The sequence below is a fragment of the Eriocheir sinensis genome, chromosome 25, assembly GCF_024679095.1.
Source record: "Eriocheir sinensis breed Jianghai 21 chromosome 25, ASM2467909v1, whole genome shotgun sequence".
NCBI classification, from domain to species: domain Eukaryota; kingdom Metazoa; phylum Arthropoda; class Malacostraca; order Decapoda; family Varunidae; genus Eriocheir; species Eriocheir sinensis.
Genome location: NC_066533.1, coordinates 14,216,620 through 14,238,112, shown reverse-complemented (window position 1 = coordinate 14,238,112; position 21,493 = coordinate 14,216,620). Strand labels below are relative to the sequence as shown.

General features: G+C 43.8%; 2 protein-coding genes across 3 annotated transcripts; both read left to right on the top strand.

The window, feature by feature from the left end:
• The first annotated feature begins 34 nt into the window (after window positions 1–34).
• LOC127003442 (ankyrin repeat and SAM domain-containing protein 6-like) lies at window positions 35–5,959 on the top strand. Of its 2 annotated transcripts, none has more exons than XM_050870143.1 (11): window positions 35–743; window positions 985–1,123; window positions 1,499–1,726; window positions 1,991–2,200; window positions 2,560–2,748; window positions 2,881–3,121; window positions 3,326–3,461; window positions 3,747–3,856; window positions 4,125–4,263; window positions 4,495–4,738; window positions 4,954–5,959. In XM_050870143.1, the coding sequence occupies exons 2-11, from the start codon at window positions 1,042–1,044 to the stop codon at window positions 5,448–5,450; spliced, it is 2,076 nt and encodes a 691-aa protein (XP_050726100.1). In that variant the 5' UTR covers window positions 35–743; window positions 985–1,041; the 3' UTR covers window positions 5,451–5,959. The 2 variants fall into 2 exon arrangements, with proteins under 2 accessions (XP_050726100.1, XP_050726099.1); XM_050870142.1 differs by having other exon boundaries at window positions 964–1,123.
• Window positions 5,960–6,702: 743 nt separating this feature from the next.
• On the top strand, window positions 6,703–21,493 carry LOC127003438 (uncharacterized). The gene is made up of 9 exons (XM_050870138.1): window positions 6,703–6,855; window positions 7,702–7,963; window positions 9,922–10,042; window positions 10,398–10,586; window positions 11,424–11,530; window positions 12,707–12,868; window positions 13,559–13,722; window positions 15,738–16,117; window positions 20,754–21,493. Exons 2-9 carry the CDS (start codon window positions 7,895–7,897, stop codon window positions 20,906–20,908), a joined length of 1,347 nt encoding a protein of 448 aa, XP_050726095.1. The 5' UTR covers window positions 6,703–6,855; window positions 7,702–7,894; the 3' UTR covers window positions 20,909–21,493.

Below are 21,493 nucleotides of genomic sequence, written 5' to 3'. Positions count from 1 at the left end.
AGATATTAATGGTTAAGTAAATATAAACTCGTATTTAACAAGAGATAGATAGATACGGGCATAAAAAGATAGATAGAGGGATAGAGGGTTAGACCACAGCTTCAAAGACTAATGTAATATTCCACTATCTATCACAAGACTGCCAGATATTAATAGTTAGGGAAATAGAAACTCGTATTTAGCAAGAGATACAGTTCTAAATAGAAGAGGTCTTTAGACAGATATTAGACCACTGCTTCCAAGGCTAAAAATAATGTAACATTCACTTTTCTATCATAAGAGGTATATAGTTCACAGGGCTAACAAAAGTCGTCTGTAGGGGGCTCCCGTGGTAGCTGTCAGGAAAAGCAACTGCACTATCCATTTTCTTTCTCGCTCTAGGTAAGATATAAAGTAATTAACATCCTTGCAAGCTGACTGGGTGATCTTGTTAATCTTATAAGGACCCATAAATCCTTGTATGGCCCCGCGGTCTCTGGGTGCCTCCAAGATCAAAACAAACCCTCGGCCACGGGACTCACGGCGCGGCCCCCGGTGACCTGACCTGACCCTGGCCGGCACCACCCACGGGGACACCTGGGACACCTGTGCGCCGCGGGTCATGGTGCACAGGCCACTGCTACCACCCTGGCACCCTCCCCGCCCCCGCACTGATAAGGGCCCGCGCTGCCCCAACACACCTCGGGCACTGGGCACTGGGGATTGCTCCTATAATTATTTACCTGTCTTTTAATGACCTCAAGGTATATGTCAAAGCCACACACTTCCCTAAAGGGGGGTTTCCTTAGGGTCATGAAAAGATTGGTGATTATATATATGTTACCCCAAAATTGGGAGTCTGTGCCCTTACGACCTTCAAGAATTATAGTCTCCAAATGTTTTACTCTTCTAGTGTGAATAATACTTTTTTGGAATAAACATAAAAACCTAGATGCACGCCCAAGTTTATGACACTTCCTGCAGGCTGTTCCTCTTCTCCTTGAGGGTTGACCAGTAAATGGATGCCGGCGAAGCGTGGGACGTCACAACTTGAGGGACAAGATGGATGAAGACCCGGTGCAGGCCTTCCACCGCGCCGCCGAGCAAGGGGACCTGAGCATCGTGCAGGCCACCGTCAGTGCTGGTGAGTGTCGTGGGCACCGTGCAGCCCTTCCTGCCAGTACACACAAAAGGTATACAGTGATGCAGCCGTGCCAGTGTATAAAAGTTGAAACTCATGGGCTTAAGATTGGTTAGAAGACAAAGAACATGGTGGTTAACCTGTAAAGAAATTTGATAACTACCTTTTGTGTTAATAATAATGAAACTCTTAAACATGCATAACTTGTGTTAGTTAACGATGATAAATATTTTCTTCAGTCAGATGTTTTGATAACCCCAACAGGTGTGAATAAAACCCACACTTGCAGACAAAAGATACAAATTTACCTGACAGTTTTGGTGGACACAGCAATCATCTTCCTTCCTTCAGTGTGATTATCCCAGTCAACCCCAACAGGTATTGGCGTGGACTGCCCCGACCATGACAACAACACAGCCTTGCACATTGCTGCTGCCAATGACCATGTGGTGCTGGTGTCCTTCCTGCTGGACAGCCAGGCAGACTATGAGACAACCAACAGCCTAGGATGGACGCCCCTCATGCAGGCCGCCAGGCACGGCCATATGCAGGTGGTGACGCTGTTGCTCCAGGCCGGCGCCACTGTGGACAAGTGCAATAGGCTGGGTCAGTAGAATATTTGTTGTTCAGATATTTTGTAGGACACAGAAGGGTTATGAAGAATCATTTACAGTGCAAATGGTAAAAAAATACAATGAACAAGTATTTCTAACAGTCTAGTAAGTTAATGTCCTGCTGTTATATTGGTAATATGACTTAGTTAATTGGTTTATCTTTAGGTTGACTACTATATTTTTACCAGGCAAGGTGTTACTTTTTCTGCTTGTCTTAACCCTTGATTGATTTTCTTTATTGGTCTGATACCCCCAGGCATGACAGCACTGATGCTTGCCTCTGTCAGTGGGCACATGGGCACCATAAGGGCACTGATTGACGCTGGCGCCGACTACAACCCTGAACCCTCCATCGCCACATGTCAGGTGACGCCGCTGATGATCGCGGCACAGCACGGGAATGATGCTGTGGTGCGCCTCTACCTCGACAAGGGGGTCAATGCCAACAAGGCCACGCCCAAGACTGGTAACTTCCATACGTGGGTGTTTATGTCCACTAACAGTCATATAGATATTTACACACGTTCAGTCGGCAAAAGAAGCATCGTACACCCATGGGTCTTTGGAACAGAATCAGAGCGAAGTCTATAGCCATGGTGCTGTGTTGGTTAGGTAGGTATAAATGGCTACCCATTAGTACAGGTATAAATGGCTACCCATTAATACCCACTGTACCAACACAGCACTGTGTCTACAGATTTTGCTCATCTTCTATTCCAAAGACTCAAGGGTGGTCGATACTTTTTTTGCCAACTGTACATGTGCACCATTGTCATTATTAGTATATGTGTAATGCGTAAAAGTGTTGTTTGGCAACCCCTCCAGGAATCACTCCCCTGATGTTCAGCGCTGCTGGTGGTAACTTGTCCACGGCACAGATCCTGCTGGACCGAGGGGCTGACCCCAATGCCCTAAGTGCTTGTGAAATCACAGCTCTGGATGTGGCCACTATTTGTAACAGGCCGGACATCTCTAAATGCCTTAATGAGAGGACGAGTCACCACAAGAAAAAGGGTAAACTTACAACTTCTTGCCGGCCAGCAGCCTCATGTCACCCCATATTCTCTGCTTCATTGGTTATTTGAGTTCTTGTGATTTTTAGTTATGTAACTGCCACAGCCAGCACCCTAACCCTCGTGACTGCAGGTGCGCTGTGTGACATCATGGACGCCTCACGCCGCGGTGACCTGAAGGCGGTACAGGAAATACTCTTGACAGACCCAAATCAGTGCCAGTTTGCCACGGCTGATGGTGCCACGCCTCTGATGGTGGCGGCCATGATGGGGCACAAGCAGGTGGTCCAGGTGCTGGTTCAGTATGGGTCTCCTCTGGACGCCCAGGACCACAAGAATGGCTGGACCGCCCTCATGCAGGCCATCTACCACAGGTGGGCATGTGTGTACCCTATGAGGCAAGGGTGTACAGCTTGTTTGTTGGTGTCATTCAGTTTGAAAGGCTGTATAACAGGCTTGCATATGTCAGTCTTGTACACTTTCAGGTTTAACTTTAGTCTATTTTTATGACTTGTTTTATTATGTCCACCTGTGAAGACATCTGTTATGTCTGTGCTCATTTACTCATCATTCTTCAGACAGACTGGCATTGCCAGGTTCCTGGTGCAGTGTGGTGCGGACATTGGCAAGGTCACCCACCGAGGCTACACAGCCTACGACTTTGCCAGTGAAATGCTCGACACAGACATGATGCACGTGTTTGTGGAGGCCCAGGTATGTATTTAGTATTGTACAGATAAAATCACTGCTATCTGTTATAGACTTTTCATACAAATTACTCCTATCTAGTAGAACAGCTAGATGTAGTAACTCATACTAAACCTCCAAATTTGTCTTTTTTGCTGCTGAACTTCAAGTAAGTAAGGTAAGATAGAAAAAATAAATGTTAAAAATGGTAGTGAATTTTCAAGAGCATTATTTAACATTTTTACTCTCATAAGTTTTCATAGTAACATGGATGACATCCTCTAAAGTGTTACAACACCACAACCCTCACAGATGAGCTCGCTGGGTCTCGGGTCCATGCCCACCAGTGCCCAGGCATCCAGAGACCACCCTGACGGCACCAAGCTGGGCCTCAAACACTGGTGGAACAGAGTCTCCAACAAGTGTGTGTTGCTGCCTCCCAAGGGGCTCACTAGTGTTGTCTGCTGTTTGTACTAAGATCCTCCCTGAGGCATGAGCCACAGTGCAATAACCAGATAACACAATCAAGCATATGAACAAAATTAACAATGAACCAAAACATGTATTCACCTCACAACAAATTATGTTTACGAATAATGAGAATCCGGAGACAAACATCAAACTTAGCCATATGGAAGCAAAGACATCATAATTCCTTTCAATGTGATGTGAATGATCATCTCTTGACAGGTTTAACAGAGTGAAACACCACCGGCTGCCACCGTCCCCTGAGCCAGACAACCCTGGAGACCTCGGCCCGATGCTCCCCCTCACTCCCATACATTACGACCCCATACTGCAGCAGGAGACACGATTGCCACCTGTCATGGTAGGCTAATGTACCACAATGCCTTGATGTTGTGCTTAGAAAGAAAAGTCTGCCATCCATTCCATCACACGCCAAGAATTGTGATTTGCTATAAGACTTGTGGCTGACTGCCTCATCTCATTTTCCTTCAGTCAAACATTTTAGCTTCATATGTGTCTGTGGTGGCTTGCTGGCCTTGATTTCAGTTGCCATTTCTGTGCTGCTTGCTGAGAATTTTCACCTTTCCCTCAGGACTTTGGGGCCAACAGCATCCGTGTGTATGAGACCCTGAAGCACATGGTGCCGCCCCACATCTCAACAAACGTCAAGCCCAACCTGATGCCCAAGGCCATGCGTCCCGGCTGCAAGATTATACCCAAGGGAACCCTGGAGCCGCCCCGCCATGCCACCAACTCCAGGCTTCTCAAGTGGAGCATGGCCAGCGGAGGGTCATCCCCAGGCTCCTCCCTCTCAGGCACCAGCCCCCAGTCCTCAGGCAAGTACAGAGCTGAAGGTATGGGGATGTAAGGAACTGTTGCAGCATGATCAAATATTCATGCTTTTGATACTTTACTGTCTAGTGGAGGGCACTGACTTAAGTCCAGACAGCATGTTGAGTAATGACCGAACTTTGCAAGGCGAGTAATAATGCTTGGCGTGCTGTGCTTGGTAACCCATTCTATAACTTCCTTCATGAAAACTGTCATTCAGGTGAGGCACGGAGCTTGGGTGGCCTGCTGAAGGTGAAGGGAGGACACATCCGCCACAGCCGTGAGCATCCCCTGAGGAAGAGTGAGAATGAGGAGCTGGTCTCCTCCTTGGATAGTGGAGGCTCAGGGGGTTCCTCACTCAAGACTGTCACCTCCTCCAAGTCCTCTAAGTCATCAAAGTCTTCCAAGTCCTCCAAATCCTCCCGGTCCACCTCCACCTTGGTTCCTGAGGTGGTTGGGGCAGAGCAGGCGGAGGCCAGTCGCAGCCCCTTGACCTCCCTCACCCTAAGCCTGGGGTCGGGGCAGCTGGCGGAAGTGCTACAAAAGCTGTCCCTTGATCAGTACCTTGAGTTGTTCCTGGAGCAGGAGGTGGACCTTGATGCCTTCCTGGAGCTTTCTGATGCTGACCTCAGGGACCTGGGCATCAGCTCCCCTTCTGCCAGGCACAACATCCTGGGGGCCAGCGCCAGCCTCAGGGCCAAGATGCAGCCACCCTAGCCAGGCTCTCCTGCACCAAGGCAGCTTAGAAATACTCAAGAATTATCCTATCTTTCTCTACTCATGGAATACTTCAGAAAATAATTAGACATAAGTTGTATAAGATATCAAGTGTCCTTGTAGTAGAGGATGGAAAATGGTGCCAGTGGTTTTACTGCATTAATTTCTAACTATAAATTAAAACTTGTGCATCACACAGCACCAGCATGTTATTCACTTTGGTTACTTTCCCACACGCACAGGTGTGTTTGTGCTGAGGCGCGCGTTGAAACACTCATGGAAGGATTGTCTGTTTCTTCCCAACGTGCGGAGTGATGGCCTCTGTACTGTCTTGTTCAAAGCACCTCAGGGCATTTGTAAACCATTTGTGTATTTGCTAACTTAATCCATGACCTGCTGAATGTCGTAACTTAAACTTACTGTATTTGCATTAATGTGAAATATCATGCAACTGTATGCAAGTACTTGCTCAATACAAATATTTTTATTTACTGAAAATTTGGTTTCATTACCTAGTATGATATACTATATATACAAGTTTTTGTACAGTGTCAATTAAACAGCTGACAACTATGTGTGTGTGTGTGTGTGTGTGTGTTGTTAGATAAGCTGATGAGAAATGGATATTGTATTATGACATAGACAATATATTTATACTCCAGTATTTCCTGTTGTGAATCTCTCTCTCTCTCTCTCTCTCTCTCTCTCTCTCTCTCTCTCTCTCTCTCTCTCTCTCTCTCTCTCTCACACACACACACATATGCCATTCCACACTTTTTGGATCAAATGTCTGCTTGAATGCATTTCTCTCTTCTTTCTTTATTTTACATCTTGCATTGTGCAGTTAATTTACAGGTCTCTCTCTCTCTCTCTCTCTCTCTCTCTCTCTCTCTCTCTCTCTCTCTCTCTCTCTCTCTCTCTCTCTCTCTCTCTCTCTCTCTCCCCGAAATACCATGCCAGTCTTCCTGTACGTCCAAGAAAGAAAAAAAGAAAAGCACTTCAGTCTTCCTTATCTCTCCATCACATATCAACACGTCAGACAGCCCCCATTACCCTCTCAAAGGCCAAAAGAGACTGATCAACGCACAGAGGCCACGCGCGGACCCCCCCCCCCCCCAAACCTCACCTAACCCTATTATTACCCCCTCCTTCAAGCATTACGACCCAAGATCTTCACGCATTCTAACCTCGCGAAGCTGCCGGTCTTACGATAACAACGGAGGGGGCTTGCGATAAGGAGAGATAAACTGATCAATATTTTACGCTGTGTAATTGGGGCGCCTCGTGATAGTGGGACAAGAGCAGTGGTTGTGAGGTGGCAGGGAAGGAAGCTCGTGTTCTTTAGTGCCCCATCCGAAGAGGTAGAAAAGGGGGCCATCCACTACCCGGCTGCAGTCTCCTCTTGGTAAATAGCTCACGTATCCAAGTTGGTGCTGTTCATTAACCTTAACAACCCTATTATCGCTTTTCGTGGCTATATTATGCGTGTGACGTCGTGTAATGTTTTCTTTGCCTCCATATGGTTGAGTTCGATGTTTGTCTTCGGTTTCTCATTATTCGTAAACGTAATTTGTTGTGAGTTGATTGATTGATTGATAGTTTATTGTTGCAGGTAAACAACAAGGGAGAAGGGAGAATACATGTTTTGGTTCATTGTTAATTCTGTTCATACGCTTGTCTGTGTTATCTAGTTATTGCAGTTGCACGTATATAGTGATATTTTAAGTCTTTACCATAAATCTCATGTGTCACGATATCATTTGGTTATTGCAGTGGCACAAAGATGGCGATATATAGAAATCCTGTCGTACATCTTATACCTTACCATACTATGAAGACGAGAAACTGCAGAATGATTGAGTGATTGATAGTTTTTGCAAGTAAACAACAAAGGAGATGGGAGGAACATGCCATCCCAACCCCCAGGCTCAAATATTCACTTGGAAATACCCAGGAAATGAAAATAACATCCAGTCCGACCCAATTACAAAGACATATCAAACGAGGGGGTAAAAAACTAACACTAAAGATAATACGAATGATAACAGAAATGAGTCACGCAAATAATGAAGCATATGTTCCCGAATTCCATCTTAGGCTCCTCGACCTAATGAAAAGAGCGATTCCTGACAACAGAACGTAAGATAAGAATGACTGATTGATAATAGAAATGTGAAGAGAGAATGACAAGATTGATTGATAATATAAGAGTGTGAAGATAGAATGACAATCACGACGACACTTTTCCTAGAGCCCCAAGAGGAAGAAGAAGAAGAAGAAGAAGAGGAAGAGAACGAGGAAGTAGGAAAGGAAGGAGAACAAGTAGGTGGAGGAGGAGGACGGAAGACACAACACAAGCTAAAACACACACACACACACACACACACACACACACACACACACCATAACTCTTCCCTACCACCACCACCACCACCACCACCACCATGGGTATCTGTTCCCGCTGCTTCTGTGACCCCTACAAGCTGACCTACATCTCCGCCATCGTGACCAGCGTGAGTAGTTTTTTTTTTTTGTCTACCGCAGAAGAGAGAGAGAGAGAGAGAGAGAGAGAGAGAGAGAGAGAGAGAGAGAGAGAGAGAGAGAGAGGTCTTGCGTCATTCTTTATCTCGTGACGTAAGAGGTCGGCTTGAGGGGACACATATATATTTCACATCCTTATCAATATCAAGCATTATATCTGACTGCTCAATGTGGGTTTATGCGGCAAGGGATTATGTTTACACTTGTTTTCTGTTATTTAAGGGGTAATGTTTACTGGTATACTTGTTTACGTGGTTCTCTGATAAAAAGTTTCAGTCAATCAACAATCAATCAGTCAGTCAGTCAGGGAAGAAATTGAAAAGAGGACGAGAGGGAGAGGAGGTAGAGGAGGAAGTGGATAGGAGTGGATTAGAACATTGAGAAGATCGAAGGGAGTGGAAAATGGGAATAAGAGGAAGGAGTGGAGTGGAAAAATATATAGTTATTCAGACCACACAGACCCGATGGTGCAGACTTAATTGCATTCATGTTAAATCAAATATCACCAAGACTTTGCATTTCTACTTTAGTGACTATCAAGTTGAAGGAAGTGGCGGTCGAGCTTGTTTTTAAATGAATCAATCTTACCCTCTCTCTCTCTCTCTCTCTCTCTCTCTCTCTCTCTCTCTCTCTCTCTCTCTTATCGCGTGTGGCAGATAGGGAAGATGATTGGGACTTCCAGGAGATTCACTTCCTTGATATGCTCGCGATAACTCATGTCTGTTCATCGCTTACTCGGGGCGGTGAAGTCGGGAGAAAGAACAGACGATCGAACCAAAAAAAGCATGTGGGTGCATGAAGCGTTAAAATAATTGGCTCTGGTTTCATAATAATGCGTTTTAGAGAGATGTTCATTGCGCTATGGTAAAAAAAAGAAATAAAATAGAAATAGAAATAAATAAAATAAGATAATAAGAATAAATAAAAAGGCGCTTGTGAACTATTTATTTATCTTTTTTTTACTCATTTTACTCGATGGGTATATTTTTGGTGGTTCCTAATCATGTGTTTGGTCCATCACTTATAAACAGTGATCCACACACACTACTTATTTTTTTTTCGACTACATTTCGACTTTTCCATCTCAACAAATTTAATAGTAGGCCTATGCCAAACGAGGCTAGCGAGGCAAAGCTGTTATTCGAACAGAGATATTCATTACAGCCGTTATATAGCTTAGAGATATATATATAAAGCTCCCTCAGTATAATACAGCTTTTCTCGTTTTTCACAGTAAACAGCTCGATCTCACTCTATAACAGTTGTATAAGTGACTTTTCAAGAGGGGAGCGGCGCCTAGCGGGCTTTTTTTTGTCTTTTTTGTTTTTGTTTTGTCGCCCTTTTGCTGTCTCCCTTGCTGTAAAAAATAAATAAATAAATAAATAAATAAATAAATAAATAATCAAGACACCTCGCCATTCGATACTGATCTCTTTTCTGACCATTCATTTCTACTCTCTTTATAGGAGCAGAGATTAAGGTCATATGAGGTTAGGAGAGGTTTAAGGAGGGAGAGAAAGAAGTTATGTAAGGTTATAAGGGGTTTGGGGTGGGAAAGAGAGGTCATGAGGTTTTAAGGGTCTTTTTATATGTATTTTCGTCCCTTGATCTGATTCCTTAACCCTGAAAAAAAAAAAATATGCTGGACACCACATTTATTTTCCTTCCGATAACACGAAACATTTCTAATTGAACAGATGCATCGCTTACAGAACACAACACTCATCACATACTATTACTTCATCCTTATCAAGTTAGTTTCTTCATATCACACTCGTTCTTTTCAATTAACAAGATAGAAAGGGAACGACGAGACAAGTATGAATGGTAGCAACTCCAACTACTACTATTACAGCTACTACTACTACTACTACAACTACTACTACTACTACTACTACTACTACTACTACTACTATCACTACTATAACAGATTGAGGCGGTGGCGTTCGCGGTCCTCAACATCGTCTTTATGTGCATGTACAAATGTGCCATCGCGCCGCCCAGTGAAGTCGCGCTCGGATTCGACAAGTTTTGGCGCTTCTACTTCTTCGGTGAGTATTTCAAGGGATTACTTTCATTTATTATTCCTTTATTCTTTCATTCTGTTAGTGTCCTTGTTCATGTGGCTCTCTGGTGTGTTTATTCTTAGTTCTTTTTATATATTTATGCAACCTTAGTAGGCATCATCATTTCCCATTTTCTTTGTCACATATATTCTTTAAAGGGGGACAACACTAAATCTAATCGACCCAATTCTGTCTTTCAGTTGCTTTTCTTATTCTTTTCACTATAAAGGTCAAGATAGAAAGTAGGTACGTACCTCACATTTTCTTTGTTGAATATATTTTTTAAGGGGGAACAACGTTAAACTTAATCAACCTCCCCCCCTCCTCTCTCCCCAAATAGACGAAGACTCGTGCATAAAGCAGGGCCACCACATTCCCTGGTGGGCTACAACCAACAACTCTGACTACGTGTTCGCTCTTTCTGACGACGAGAGGTCCCTCACGACGCCCCATGACAACTACATCTACCAGACGACCTACCTCGGCCTCCACACAGCCTGGATCGTCACCGGCCTGATCCTGATATACGGTGAGAGAGAGAGAGAGAGAGAGGGGGGGGAGGGGGGGGGGTAGTTTTGTAAGGTGATGCAATGATTGAGAAATTTCCGCGTTAATTCAGAACTTATGAATGACAGACTGACTAAATGAGAGAGAGAGAGAGAGAGAGAGAGAGAGAGAGAGAGAGAGAGAGAGAGAGAGAGAGAGAGAGAGAGAGAGAGAGACAGAGGGGGGGGATAGTTTCGTAACGTGGTGCAATAACTAAACAGAAAACACGTTAATTAATCCATAAACTAATTAACAGACTAAATAAACGACATCACATAAAACGAACTGACTTGCGGTTTTTATTTAGGCGAAAAAAAACCCCACAAGAATATTACCACAATATAAAAAAAAAGTTGTTTACATTCCCATAGTTATAATATATGGAGTGCCAAGTTACAAAATAGTGCCAAGTTACAATATGGGGTGCCAAGTTACATTATGGGGTGCCAACTTACAATACGGAGTGCCAAGTTACAATATGGAGTGCCAAGTTACAATACGGAGTGCCAAGTTACAATATGGAGTGCAAACTTACAATATGGAGAGCTAAGTTACAATATGGGGTGCCAAGTTACAATACGGAGTGCCAAGTTACAATATGGAGTGCCAAGTTACAATATGGAGTGCCAAGTTACAATATGGAGTGCCAAGTTACAATATGGGGTGCCAAGTTACAATACGGAGTGCAAAGTTACAATATGGAGTGCCAAGTTACAATATGGGGTGCCAAGTTACAATATGGAGTGCCAAGTTACAATATGGGGTGCCAAGTTATAATATGGAGTGCCAACTATTAACAGTGCCATTTGGGGTGCCACAGGTAACGCCCGGAAGAAGTGGGGTTACTACATACCATGGCTGCTGGTGTCCACGGCGATCATGGTGATGGACATAACGGTCTCCGCCTTCTGCATCACGGACCTGGTGGTGAGTAGAGACGCGTGTGTTGTTATGACCTTTGATGCAATGCGATTTCACTTATAATGTATAATAGCCTATGTGTAGCCTTTAGACTTGGCGGTGAGTGCTGCTATATTTGTTACCTTTACCAAGTGTGTCTATGATAAAAATAATTCCGATTGGTAAACCTGATTATAGAGTGTCACACTGTTTATTCTCTGGAGAGGCGAAGGGTGCGAGGAGACTTAATCGATGTTTGCAAGTAGATGAAGGGTTACGGTAAGTGATACTGAGAGGCAAGGTAAAGAGCTAAGGTACAATTCTGGAGTGCCAAGTTACAATATGGGGTGCCAAGCTACAATTCTGGAGTGCCAAGTTACAATATGGGGTGCCAAGTTACAATATGGGGTGCCAAGTTACAATATGGGGTGCCAAGCTACAATTCTGGAGTGCCAAGTTACAATTCTGAACTGCCAAGTTACAATATGGGGTGCCAAGTTACAATATTGGAGTGCCAAGTTACAATATGGGGTGCCAAGTTACAATATGGGGTGCCAAGTTACAATATGGGGTGCCAAGTTACAATATGGGGTGCCAAGTTACAATATGGAGTGCCAAGTTACAATATGGGGTGCCAAGTTACAATATGGGGTGCCAAGTTACAATATGGGGTGCCAAGTTACAATATAAGTTAAGTTACAATATGGTGTGCCAAGTTACAATATGGGGTGCCAAGTTACAATATGCCATTAAGTTACAATATGGGGTGCCAAGCTACAATATGGAGTGCCAAGTTACAATATGGGGTGCCAAGTTACAATATGGGGTGCCAAGTTACAATATGGAGAGCCAAGTTACAATATGGGGTGCCAAGTTACAATATGGGGTGCCAAGTTACAATATGGAGAGCCAAGTTACAATATAGAGTGCCAAGTTACAATATGGGGTGCCAAGTTACAATATGGGGTGCCAAGTTACAATATGGAGAGCCAAATTATAATATAGGGTGCCAAGTTACTGACAGGGTTCTGGTGGTAAGAGAGGAGGGTAGGACATGTCGCAATGGGTTGAAGCTGGATAAACTCAGATTCAACAAGGACATTGGCAAGAACCTATATCACATTGTAGAGGGAACCAACCCATTAGAAGGCACAATATGAAACATCGTGCAATAATGGCTTCGGTTCTAATCCCCCTCCCCAGACGGTGGACTCGAAGGGCTACAAGAGCGCCATGTTCTGGATCCTCGCCCTCTACTTCCGCCTCTTCCTCATCTTCTTCCTTAACATGTCCGAGTTCGCCAGCGCCTTCAACGCCTTCTGCAAATCCCGCCACAAGAGGAGCAAGCAGGCGCGGCAGAGAGAGGTATGTGCGAGCGGAAGGGACAGGGAAAGATGAATGTGTGACGGGCCGAGCGACTGATTGACTGACTGACTGATTGACTGAACTGACTGATTGACAGACTGACTGATTGACTGACTGACTGATTGACTAACTGACTGATTGACTGAACTGACTGATTGACTGACTGACTGATTGACTGAACTGACTGATTGACAGACTGACTGATTGACTGATTGACTGAACTGACTGATTGACTGACTGACTGATTGACTGATTGACTGACTGACTGATTGACTGACTGACTGATTGACTGAACTGACTCACTTTCATACTTCAGCCTTCCTTTGTCTGTCTCTATCTCCTCCTGCCTACGACTTAAACGCCTTCAAGAGGAGAGTATCGAGTAGCGGGCTTTTTTTTTATATTATTGTTTCCTTTTTTTGTGCCCTTGAGCTGTCTCCTTTGTTGTGAAAAAAAAAAAAAAAAAACCTCCCCATATGATTTTGACCCTCTTTCTATCTATCTATCGACTATTTGCAGGGGCAGCGTCAGTTTTTTTTTTTGCTTTTTTCCCTTTTCTCCCCTTAAGCTGCATCCATTCACATAAAAAAAGAAAGAAAAAGCACCGGATATCCTTTCCTCACAACACGAGTACTAATGTTAAGACCGCGTACTAATAGGCGAACATAACCTGGTTCAATTTGTACGCAGAAAATGGCGAAGGCGCACCAGGAGGAACTTCAGAGGGCGGAGGCTGCGGCGGAGGCGCGGGCGAAGGCGCAGATGGCGGAGGAATACCAGAAGCGGGAGCAGCAGCAGCAGTATCAGCATCAGCATCAGCATCAGGGAGGAGGCGTGGAGATGCGCAAGATACCGTGAGTCATCGTCATCCTCCTCCTCCTGCTGCCCTTCCCTTCCCTTCCTTTCCTTGCCTTCCCTTTCGTTCCCTTCCCTGCCCTTCCCTTCCTTCTCTTACCATCCCTCTCCCTTCCCTACCCTTCCGTTCCTTTTCCTTCTCTTCCTTTTCCTTTCCTTTCCTCTCCTTTCGTTCTCTTCCCTGCCCTTTCCTTCCTTCTCTTACCATCCCTCTCCCTTCCCTATCCTTCTCCTCCCTTCCCTTCTCTTTCTTTTCCTTTCCTTTCCTCACCATTACTTCCCTTCCCTTTCCTGTCCTTTCCTTCTTCCTCTTACCATCCCTCTCCTTTCCCTATCTTTCTCCTCCCTTTTCCTTTCCTTTCTTTTCCTTTCCTTTCCTTTCCTTCCCTTCCCTTCCCTTTCGTTCCCTTCCCCTTTCATTCCTTTTCTTACCATCCCTCTCCCTTCCCTATCCTTCCTTTCCTTTCCTTTCCTTTCCTATCCTTTCCTTTCCTATCCTTTCCTTCCCTTCCCTCTCGTTCCCATCCTTCTCTTACCATCCCTATCCTTCTCCTCCCTTCCCTTTCCTTTCCTTTCCTATCCTTTATTTCCCTTTTCTTTCGTTTCCTTCACTTTACTTTCCTTCCCTTCCCTTTCCCCCCTTCTCTTCCTTTTCCTCCTCCTTCCCTTTCCTTCCTTTCCCTTCCCATTTTTTCCTTTCCTTTTCTTCCCATCTCTTTCCTCTCCTCACTTTCCTTTCTCTTCCCTCCCTTATTTTTCCCTTCCCATTCTTCCCTTCCCTCCTCTTCCTTTCCCTTCCTTCTATTCCTTCTTTCTATCTTCCTTCTCTCTATTCCCTCTTTATCATGTACAGTTAGCCAATAAAGTGAATCAGACCATAAACACGAATATGAAAAGGGTTAAGGGCCAGTGAGACGGAGATGAGCACCGGGGCCACGCGCAGCTATTGCTCTTATTAGATAATCGATCATTTTCGAGGCAACTGTACCGTACTATCAGATTTCTTGCGGTATCTGGCGTCTCGATGCAAATTCACATATTCCACGATCTCTCTCTCTCTCTCTCTCTCTCTCTCTCTCTCTCTCTCTCTCTCTCTCTCTCCTGGGTCTGTAGTCAGTGTGCAGTGAGTTCCATATTATACCTATATCAGCGTGGGCTCATGAGTGTCAGTGTTACCAACTACTTGTCGAGGCGTTGCTGTGGTTCATTTACTGTATGTGTTCATCAGGCAAGGCTATTCAGGGCTTTGTTATTAAGGGACTTGTGGCCGGTTCAGGCATCTATTACCAATAATTTTATCAACTGCCACTCTTTAAATTTTAGAGGTACGGTTGATGTCTTTGCTGAGTGGATGGTTCTGAAATATTTTGCTGATCACATGAAGCAGGTTACATTAATGATGGTAATAATGTTGTAGCACCAGCATTCTGATTTATGGCTGATATGATTCTATATTCAGTAAATGAGTTATAATTTGGCATGTGCACCTGTGATTTGTTTACAATATAATGCTTTGATTTCTGTGACTATTTAGTACAGTATTGATGTGTTCACATTACTCTAATATTCATAAAATTTATGATTTTTTAATATTTCTTCTGTGTACCTTTGTGAAGGCTCTGTAACCTTAGTGGACAATAAAGATCACTAACCAACACCTTGATCTATCCCTTAACATGCTTACGATTGCCCAAAGTTTGGCGGCATTAAGGTAAGCAGCACCAGTAGATCCTGATCCACCTCTTGATTAGCCTTTATAGCAGGAGGAAACTTTTGATGTATTGAAACAGGATGTCCAGTTGATCATGAGAGAAAAGATAGAATTATGGATAATGTGTAAATCACCGGTATATCTTGCAAGACCCGTTTGGAACTACATTATATAATTTAGCTACTAGTATTGTTACACAGATCCCTTAAAACACACTAAGCAGCATGAGAGAGACATTCGGAGCCTTAAAACACACCCCTTCCACGCATTAACAGTTCCGGCCCTACGTGTTCCCTCCCGCAGGCCGCCGGTGCCCAAGAAGCCCGCGGCGCCACATGAGCTGCGTCCCTTCAGCTACCTCAACCCCGCCTTCCGCCCCAACGACCCGACGGACGTGGAGGGCATGAGGGCACACTCCGCCTTGCCCGAGGACCTTATTGGGGGGCCCTTGAGCATACCCTCTCCTCTGGCCGGCCCCTACTTCCCTAGCGACGGGTACGACAAGACAGGAGGCTTTCCCCGACGGCATGACTCTGTGAGGGCTGACCGCACCCAGGCGCCGCACCCCGCCCTCAGACGATTCTCCTCCACCCGCATCCAGCCCAGCCACCCCAGGAGGCCCTTGGACCCCGCCCCGGACTATGACTTCACGTTGAAACGCGGACCTCCCGGCGCCGGCCAACGTAAGTATGAACAGGACTTTCTTGTGGTCAGTAGTGAGAGTGGTAGTGATGGTGGTCATATGTCCCTGTCGATCTCAGAAGCCAGAATCGATACGGACTTACCCTTAGCTTCTACCCCAACGCTAATACACGAAGCACATCCCTCGGTACACATCCCCACACCCATATCACTCACAGTCACCCCACGCCCCTACCCAGAGAATGGTGGTCACATGTTCCTGTTCCCAGAAGCCAGAATCGATAACCACTCACCCTTAGCTTCTACCCCAACGCTAATACACAAAGCACATCCCTCGGTACACATCCCCACACCCACATCACCAACAGACACCCCACGCCCCTACCCAGATAATGGTGGTTACATGCCCCTGTCATTCCCAGATGTCACTAACGATATGGACTTACCCTTAGCTTCTACCCCAACGCTAATACTCAAAGCACAATCCTCGGTACACATCCCTACAGTCACACCACCCACAGACACAACGCGCCCCTACACAGCACACCTCCGTAGCACCTCCCTCCCTAACTTCCTCCCGCCGCAGTCACTCCATCACCCCTCACCGATCCTCTACACCCAAACCATGAACCGAACACACCTACAAATCTACACTGGCTCAGATGATGATGATGATGATGCGCTAATCCTCCAAGGGGCGCAGACGGATAAGCTCATGTTCGGCGGGGTCTCTGTTCCCTTCTACAAACGCAGAGCAACTTCATATATATCGAATAGTGTTCTGAAGGGGGATGGGGATGAGAGGGGCGAGCTACCGGCTTATTATTGGAACGACCAGTGGAGGAACATGAAGGAAGGGAGAGCTACTAGTAGGTCGTCCCAAACTCTTCACAACGAAACAAAACATAATTCCTTTTCGCACGTCTCGAACAGAAGTGAAGCAAATGCCGAAGGAAAAGAATACAGCATCAAAGCAACCATGAGCAATACCGAAGACTTACCCCAGATCTCAAAGGCGTCACCCGTGTTGCTAAATCCTAAGGAACCCCAACACCCCTCAAAGACAAACCCAATCACCCTCACCAACGGGATCACAAATAAAAACAAACTCCACCATGACACGGCAGACTTAACCATAACCCCGAAGAATGAAGCGTTAGACAGAAATACGCGAACCAAACCCCTGGATAGACATACCATAGCGGGCCACAGAACCAAAAGGAAGAAATGGAAACGCCGAAAGTTGTCCGAGACGTATATAGACGTTACACTGAAGGGAGGGTTAAGTTTCAATACATCCCTCTTCCCCCTTCGCTCCCCGTCTGTGTCCTCCGAAGACCTCTTGCCTAATGACCCGGCTTTCCCTATCCTACACAGAACCACTAGTCTCCATTCTCATTAACTTATTTTACATTATTTCCCGTTATCTCTACATGACTTTAACGGGTTGGCACTTATAATGGAGTTTCGTGTTGTCCGTAAGTCTGCCTGCCTTGTCTCTGAGTTACGAATTAGGGAAAACAGGATGATAGATTTCAGTAACAGCGTGGAAAGTATAATTGAGGCAAATCATAGTAAACCAAAGACTGATATTGGTGCTTTATACTTTGTTTTTGTGTTTTTATTTTAGTAGTGGTGTCGTTATGCGGTAGCGTTAAGGGTATATATGGCCGGGTTGAAAGTTTATATTATTCTGTTACGGTGTGTCCTTATTGGAATCTAGGAGCAGCATTAAGTAGCGGGCTTTTTTTTCCATTATTGTTTTTTTTTGTGCCCTTGAGCTGTCTCCTTTGCTGTAAAAAAAAAAAAAAATACAAAAAGAATATCAAAGGTCATATATTTTGTGGTGCTCTATAATGAAAATACTCAACATAGTACACGTTATACTGAACTACGACGGAATCTCGCTGCATCATTAATATATTACCTTTACCTCATTTCACCACCTACTTTTTACTTACCCGGACTATAATATGGACTATATACCACTGATATAACATATATTATAATGTATTAATATTAAGACTATCTAAGGAATTATACATCATATCTAGGTGTTATACAGAATGTCGACATTGTGGGGAACGCCCCTAACCCAACCACCCCTCACGACCCCCCCCCAGGTACTTCCGCACCTCCCCAATATCCCCACATCCCCCCCTCCCTCTTCCCCCTCCACCCTCCCCTCTACTCCTCTTCCCTCGCTTCCCAGCTCGGGCTGTAGGCTTAAGCAGAGGCAGGGTACAAGGCATTCCCATTGCATTGCCCCAAATTCCTAACAAATAAACCACTAACAAACACATATTGCCAATAATAAATATGGTCCGGGGTATATCCGGGTTAGTAGGTTGGTGTGGTGGTGAGTCAAAAATAAATAATGATTTCTGAGGGCGAGAAGGGGGGAGAGGGAAAGGGTAAGGATGTGGTTAGGTTGGGGGAGGGTGTTGGGGGGGGGAGACTTTCCTTTGAATGCGTCAACATGACGCGTTCGTGTTATTTTATTTATTTTTTCAACTCCTCAATAACACATATAGTAATATGGGATGTTTAGCATAAGAATAGGTCCCGGAATTTAATTGTAGTGTGATATATCATACTGATCCAACGACTCGTTTAGGAGATATTTGCGAAAAACAGCGTTTGTCCGCCGCTGAAATGTATAGTAGGCTAACTTATACGGCTGATTCTCCCCTCTACACCCTCCCAATACACCCACCACCACTCTTTCATTCTCCTCCACTTCTTTACTCCCCCCACTACACAATCCTCCCCTCCCACACACCTTCTCTCCTCTTCCCTTCCCTTCCCTACACCCTTCCTTCACTTCTCCCCACTTTCTCTCCCCTTCCCTTCCCTACTATCACCTCTCCCCACCACACCACCTCCCTACACTCCCCACACTCACAGGGCTGTCAGGTAGTGGCTCTTTAAACAGCTGATTGCGGTACTGTAGTGGTGGTCATTTTCTGTGATATTAAGGGGGGGGGGGGGTTGCCTTAAAATTAAAACATATACATTTACATATTCTTGAGATAAATAAATAAGGGTTAGGATTTTGTTTTAAGTCAGGGGATGTTGATAGAGAGAACACTGGTTTAATGGAAGAGGTACTGAAAGAAAATGGGGTTCGGGTTACCGGGGGTGAGGTTTTAAGGGGGGCTACTCTAAAACTAAGGGAAAATGGGGTCATGGTTGCCTTAAGAGTTCGTAGTAAAAAATGACGGGAAATATTGTACTTCTACTACGCTCAGTTCTCAGACACAAAAAATCTTGGTAATTTTCTCATACTAATTAAGGAGCGCCATTTTGCACCATATCATCTTCACATTATTGTTTTCAGTCATATGAACGTACAAATGTGCTTTTTTTTTTTAACTTTGATACAAACACATAACCTAGAGAAACAGAAAAAATGTACACTAATTCTAATTCCGCAGTATCCTTTTCACACTATTATTTTCTAAGTCATATAAAACGTACAAATGTGCTATTCTGACTTTGACACAAACCCATAAAAGAAAACTAAGAACCCACAATATCTTTTTCGCATTATTGTTTTGTAAGTCATATCAACGTACAAATGTGGTTTTTAGACTGTGATACAAACTCATAACATGGAGACACAAAAAGACAATGTATACTAATTATAATCCCACAGTATCCTTTTTCGCATTATTGTTTTCTTAAGTCATAAAAAAAAACGTACAAATGTGCTCTTTAAACATTGATGCATATATACCTACTCATAAAAGAATAGATAACCTGTGCTATAAAATTAATCCCACAATATCTTTTCACATTACTGTTTACTAATTCACATCAACGTGCAAATTTGCTATAGAAAAACTGTGCTATAAAACTAATCCCACAATATCTTTTCACATCATTGTCTTCTAATTCATATCAACGTACAAATGTGCTATATCTTTTCACATCATTGTCTTCTAATTCATATCAACGTACAAATGTGCTATAGAAAAACTGCTATAAAACTAATCCCACAATATATTTTTCACATCATTGTTTACTAATTCATATCAACGTACAAATATGCTATAGAAAAACTGTGCTATAAAACTAATCCCACAATATATTTTCACATTGTTTACTAATTCATATCAACATTCACATGTGCTATAGAAAAACTGTGCTATAAAACTAATCCCACAATATATTTTTCACATTACTGTTTACTAATTCATATTAACGTACAAATATGCTATAGAAAAACTGTGCTATAAAACTAATCCCACAATATCTTTTCACATCATTGTTTACTAATTCATATCAACGTACAAATGTGCTATAGAAAAACTGTGCTATAAAACTAATCCCACAATATCTTTTCACATCATTGTTTACTAATTCATATCAACGTACAAATATGCTATAGAAAAACTGTGCTATAAAACTAATCCCACAATATCCTTTCACATCATTGTTTACTAATTCATATCAACGTGCAAATGTGCTATTCTAACTCTGATACATACTCATAAAATAAAAAAAAGCAATAAATTAATCCCACAATATCTTTTTCACATCATTGTTTACTAATTCATATCAACGTACAAATGTGCTATTCTAACTCTGATACATACTCATAAAAAAGCAATAAACTAATCCCACAGCTGCCTAATCGTTTCTCTCACCTGGCTGCCTCTTCACCTGTTTCAGAGCAAATGCCTCGCGTCAACAGCCGGGCCCAGCAACCCAGGGACGGCGCCCCCCATGGCTACCCCCAGCGGCCCCCCAGCTACGGCGCCCCAGGACCCTCTGCCCCCCCTTATGATCCAGACCAAGGGATGCAAAGAACTCTCTACCACGTATAGCCAAACACACCAAAGCCCTTATTCTTGATCCCCTTTGACTCTCACAACAGTTTTCAAAGGTCGGGTTATCATGAGTGTGTTTTATGATCAATCTGCAGGAGCCTTGTCAAACTATCATCAGGCTCATAAAACTACCAATGGAGATACCCACAACTCTTTCTTTGCTTCGTTTTCAAAGGCTACAAAGGGTTTTCATGAGTGTTTTTTTTATGATCATGTTACAGGAAGCCTTGTCAAACTACCACCAGGGTCACAAAACTAATGGAAATACCCACAACTAGCTTTTCATTATATTTTCAAGGGCTACATATGTCTGTATAGTCTATCCTAAGCATTAAACAGAAAGCATATCACACCTCAGAATGCTACTTGTTCATGAGAAGTATACTAAATAATGTTGAATCGTGTATAGAAAAGAGGGAATATTGTATTTTTGTTATATAATTCGTATAGTTTGTAGAAAGGAATGAAGGCGAACAAAGTATATATCTACGTTTTTATATTATTTTTGTTATGTGTGTGTAGGTGTATGTGTGTGTGTGTGTGTTTAAAAAAAGGTAATAAAAATGTCCGTTGTCAAAGTCA

Bases quoted from the DNA above. Each gene is read 5' to 3' on its own strand.
- LOC127003438 (XM_050870138.1), top strand. From the start codon at position 7,895: ATGGGTATCTGTTCCCGCTGCTTCTGTGACCCCTACAAGCTGACCTAC. The intron at 11,531-12,706 runs GTGAGTAGAGAC...CCCCCTCCCCAG, and splicing joins TCTGCATCACGGACCTGGTG to ACGGTGGACTCGAAGGGCTA. The intron at 12,869-13,558 runs GTATGTGCGAGC...ATTTGTACGCAG, and splicing joins AGCAGGCGCGGCAGAGAGAG to AAAATGGCGAAGGCGCACCA.
- LOC127003442 (XM_050870143.1), top strand. From the start codon at position 1,042: ATGGATGAAGACCCGGTGCAGGCCTTCCACCGCGCCGCCGAGCAAGGG. The intron at 1,124-1,498 runs GTGAGTGTCGTG...CAACCCCAACAG, and splicing joins GCAGGCCACCGTCAGTGCTG to GTATTGGCGTGGACTGCCCC. The intron at 2,201-2,559 runs GTAACTTCCATA...CAACCCCTCCAG, and splicing joins CAAGGCCACGCCCAAGACTG to GAATCACTCCCCTGATGTTC.